Source organism: Micromesistius poutassou (assembly GCF_964030765.1).
Source record: "Micromesistius poutassou genome assembly, contig: SCAFFOLD_6558, whole genome shotgun sequence".
In the NCBI taxonomy this organism is placed as follows: domain Eukaryota; kingdom Metazoa; phylum Chordata; class Actinopteri; order Gadiformes; family Gadidae; genus Micromesistius; species Micromesistius poutassou.
In genome coordinates, this window is record NW_028178208.1 from 4,012 (window position 1) to 9,088 (window position 5,077).

At 44.5% G+C, this 5,077-nt stretch overlaps 1 protein-coding gene across 1 annotated transcript; it reads left to right on the top strand.

The window, feature by feature from the left end:
- Positions 1-835: 835 nt before the first annotated feature.
- On the top strand, positions 836-5,070 carry LOC311374686 (GTP-binding protein 8-like; the record flags this gene model as incomplete). Its single annotated transcript, XM_084490482.1, has 7 exons — positions 836-953; positions 1,374-1,567; positions 2,073-2,226; positions 2,597-2,695; positions 3,086-3,216; positions 3,384-3,483; positions 5,043-5,070. Coding segments are annotated over exons 2-7 (682 nt in total), but the record flags the coding sequence as incomplete, so codon positions are not given.
- Positions 5,071-5,077: the final 7 nt, after the last annotated feature.

Sequence of the window (5,077 nt, forward strand, 5' to 3'; positions counted from 1 at the left end):
ACCAATACAATGGACAGGGCGTATAGTACGGTCCATCACCGTTGCTTCTTTCCCCATAAAAAGCTACAGTCAGCGTTTAATGACGTTGACTTACCTTTGAGCATTTCCTATTATAGGCTACTGTTTAAAATGCTGTTTAGAATCAACGTTTGTATCAAGAGAAGAAAGACCCGCCCTCCGGGGTCACACTTTTTTGGTGGGTCGCAGAATTCGGTGTAACACCGGCATCAAAGTGGTACCTGTGACGTGATAATGATGATAAATACAGTGCCAAACACGTAAGGTAGCATTTTTACCCTATCAAAAAATGGTACTTTATGTTGGTTTTGATTTGCAGACCGATTGCCTCTATAAACACTCCCACTAGAGAATCACCTTACTACACCTTTTACACCACTACTCACTCCATGTAGGCCTACACTGTAAGACTATGGGGAGCATATTTTGATACTGTATTATAACGAGATTTTAGGGTTACAGTATGTGCAATGTATGCAATGTATGTAAAAAAAAAATTAAGCATTTATAGAAAAATCATCAATAATCAAGTAAACTAAATAAATAACTTAACCAAGAAAAGCGTAGCACAGTATGGTTAAAACTTGCTGTATATATTTGTGAATGGGATTCTATGTGTGTGTTTACTGTTTATACATGCAATATATAATAATTATTTAAAAATATACAATAATAACAACTACCAAAGATCTTTCATCTTCATTTCGAAAACGTTGTTTCATTTTGCTGCATAATTATGACCTAAAAACGGACTATTCTACATGCGGAACAATCCATGGGTGGTTGTTTGGGTGGGGACTCATTTGGCTGCTGCACACAACACACAGCATGGAGGACGTATGAGGAGGAAGCTGTCCTACACCGGTTCATGGTACACCCCACTACAGAAGCATCAGTGATCCGTTATCAAGAAAGGATGGCATTGACACTATAGTGTAAGCTACACGATCCTTCTCTTTTGAATTGACTCCATGACGTGCATTTAATAAAATGAACTCATCACTGGGCATCACTGGCAAAAAAAACAACCTTGTGTGCATTTCTCTTACAATGTGAGAGAAATGGGTTTCTGGAGATGGCTGACTGCACCTGTCTATGGTGGTATATGGCTGTACATACGAACAGACTGAGTATTTGTATCACAAGACCAATGGAGAACGATCATTAATTAAAGATAGGTCAATGTGTAGCTCGTTATTCTCATCAACGTTACCTGACTTTGTTCAGAGAAATTCAAGATTCATTATCTTCCTTCCTGTTAAAAAACGTCAAAAGAAAGACGATCAATAATCACATGTATGTGCACACACTACTGTATGAGTCAATTCATTATTCAATCATTTTGCATTGGACAGGTCTTGATTCAGAGGGGTGTGAGGATGCTGCTGTGTCGGAGGCTGGGCATACTGCTGCCTGGACCGCTGTTACGTGCTGCCCCGCGTCATGGCCTCCATAAGCTGGCCTCGGTCCAGTCTGCCTCAATGCTGCCCAAGCACAAGTTCCAAGGCCTGCTGTACCCCTTCAGTGTGCTGGACCCCTACCTCGACAGGTTGGCTTTATTTTAGTGTATAAGCCTACTGTATGTGTTTTTGTGTCCGCTCATCTGGAGTTTTTTTTTTTTTTTAAGACATTGTTTTTGTTTCTGTGTTTCCCAAACTTTGGGTCAGGACCCCACTTTGGGTCGACTGATTTGCACAATGTGAGAGAAATGGGTTGTTGGAGATGGCTGACTGCACCTGTCTCTGGTGGCTATGTATATACAACAGAGTATTTGTATCACAAGTGGTGTGTCATGCTCCATCGATCTTGATGTCACGGGCAGAGGTAGATTTGGATGAGCAACCCCCTGTTGGCCGTCCGTCTCTACCAGCACTATCTGGTCTTCCATTGACCGATGGACCACTGGACCAGCCCTGCTTAGCTTCAAGATAGATCAGCAGTGCAAGGCTGGTAGCCATGTAACTGGCTGGCTTTTTTTGAAGTGAGTAATACCACCGGGCTACTACAGGCCTGTAAGTTAACCACTATGCTTCTGAACCCCAACCCATCCACAGGTCGGTGGACAGGACTAACTTCCAGTTGTTTCAGCCCTGCTTCGATGACATCGTGAAAGCTGAGCAGCTGTTCCTCCCAAGCCGGTCCAATCAAATCGATTACCTGAGTTCTGCAGTGAGGATGGACCATGTGCCTGCTCTAACACAGCCAGAGGTCAGGACATTGAGGAGTCTGACGCAAGGTTATCAAATACATTTTCCCAAATCCCTAATTTCATATTCTTCCATATATGTATGGACGTACATGAAGGATGTGGTTTACAAGGGGCAGGATAGCGAAGGAGGAGGAGAGAGGATGCATGAAAATGCACATTACAGGGTCAAACACACACAAATTGCAACACACACTCCCATTTCACTGTCTTCCATGTCTGTCATGGGAGAAAGGAACGCCAAAAAGGGTAGGGCAAATTGTAAAATTGAGGGGGGGGGGGTAGGGCTTTAGGGTAGGGCTTTTCATGGCTTTATATAAAAGCGACTGAATAATGATGAACCCATGTGCACATATTGTTTTTCCTTGCCAGGTGTGTTTCATCGGGAGAAGCAATGTGGGCAAGTCGTCTCTGATCAGAGCTCTGTTCTCCCTGAGCCCCGAGGTGGAGGTCAGAGTATCCAAGACACCGGTGAGTCCTCCCACAGGAGAGCCTTGTCCCAGAGGCGTCATTGTAGGATGGACCAGTGTTACACAACACTTCACTGGTGTTATGGTAGACTGACCTACTGGAGATAAGTCTACGTGCACTGTTACATAAAGGTAGCAGACTTCTAATTTGTATTATGGGCAACACCTGTATTTTTCCTACAATGACACCTCTGTGAAAAGGGTCTACACTGCTATCCAAAATTGTCATGATAACTATGGAGTATCCAAATGCTTGCATATGCAGAAAGGGTTTGTTTGCATGATTGTCATGCATTCATTTATTAGGATCACGACTGGCTTTTTTTTTTTCTTTTTTTCTTTTAATGTGCAAATCAATGGCGATTTAACACGCATGTGGCTTCTGTGCCAGGGACACACCAAAAAGATGAACTTCTTCAAAGTGGGGAAGGCGTTCAGCATAGTGGACATGCCAGGCTACGGACACAGAGCTCCAACAGACTTTGTGGACATGGTGGAGCCCTACCTGGAAACAAGGAGCAAGTGGGTCTTTTGATGTGTTTGAAATATTATCAGTGCACGTAATCAATATAAAAACATAAAGCCAATACTGTCAGTTGCTACTACTGTATTGATCCCGGTGCTGTTCAATGCAACCAATATACAGTCTGCAGGACCTAACCATCGCTTCTTTCCTTTGGTTGTTTCAGTCTGGTGAGGACATTCCTATTGGTGGATGGCAGCATTGGGATCCAAAAGGCCGACTTTATTGCCTTGGAAATGTGCGAGGAGATGAGGCGGCCGTATGTGGTAAGTCCTCTACCGCTGACCCCCAACTCCCACTGTGTGTTCGCCACCACCACTCTGTCCAACGCTCAAATCCTGCCTTGTAGAAGGATGGCTAGATGGAGGGTCGGGTGGTTTATTGAGCAATGCATGAATGGATGGGTTGGGATAGACGGATCAAATGTTGCCTGGGTGAATGAATGAATGAATGAATGAATGAATGTGCGTATGGTTAGATAGACCTCTTCCTGATAAGTAAGGTAAGTGGATAAAACAGGGATGCATTAGAATATGACCACCTTCCTTTACCTCATCCACCACTAGCAGTTTGACCCCTTCTTTCGTCTCTCTCTCTCTCTCTCTCTCTCTCTCTCTCTCTCTCTCTCTCTCTCTCTCTCTCTCTCTCTCTCTCTCTCTCTCTCTCTCTCTCTCTCTCTCTCTCTCTCCCAGTAGATCTTCGTCATGTGGTCGTGGGCTGTAGCCTGTGTGACTTCTTCCTCGTTATTCTCTCTCTGAGTGTTTTTAAACCTCCCAACTTAACTCTGGGCTGTTCATCATTGCGACCCCCCCGCTGATTAATATGAAGTGCTCTCCGGTTTCAACCTGATACCACGCGTTGGAGCCCTAATGGAGAGAGACACTCAATTATTCAACGCTGCTGGTTTATTAATCACTTCGACCGCTGCTAAAATTGGGACTGTACATTAATTCATTTTTCAATCTTTGGGAAATTGGTGGCCAGATAGTCTAGTGTTTCGTAAAAAAAACAATGTTCTGGTTTTTTACCCCTATGTCTAATGGCTGGCATCCCTGAGCTGATGTCTAAGCCATAACTAAAAATACAATCAAGAAACAAAGAAAGACACACAGTTGCCTGCAAGTCACTTGGATTAAGGTTTGATTGCAAAAAATACTAAGCAGCGAATCAAATACTTAGTTTGATTCAGGGGGTAGAAGATTGAGATAAATACAATAAATTTTGGCCTGTAGATTAGTTATATTCCCAAAAGGTGGCATGAATTATGATCCACATTAAACATATAACTAACAAAGAGAACCCCCAAAAGAGCGTTCTCTTTTTAAAGGACAAAGTCCCCGTCTCCATCCTGGGGCATTGGGGATGTTACATAGGCCAGAGGGGTGAGCGCCCCCTACTGGCCCACCCACACCTCTTCCATCACCATGGTCTCCCAACCCAGGACCGGACCAGACCGGCCCTGCTTAGTGTCCGGAGAAACCAGCAGCGCTAGGCAGGTAGCCATGGTGCGGTTTCCCATGGAAGTCTATAATTCAGCAATTAAAGCTCAATCAAATGCCACAATTTGGGGAGGGATAGTCTAGTCAGTGGGTTGAGAGTTTCGACTCCCAGCCGAAAGGTTTCTTGGTTCAGACACCAATGTCTGCCGTCAACCCGCAATCCTTGAGCAAGACGCCTCACCCCCCCCACCTGCCGACGCGTGCATATCAAACTCACAGGTCGGGTGCTTTGGGAAAAAAAAAGAGTTGAATCTGCTGTATCTGCTAAACGACTGCAAAGGGGCTGAGCAGACGTGAGCGGTGAAGCCGTTGTGTTTGTACCCCAGATAGTGGTCACCAAGATCGACAAGTGTGGCCGTGG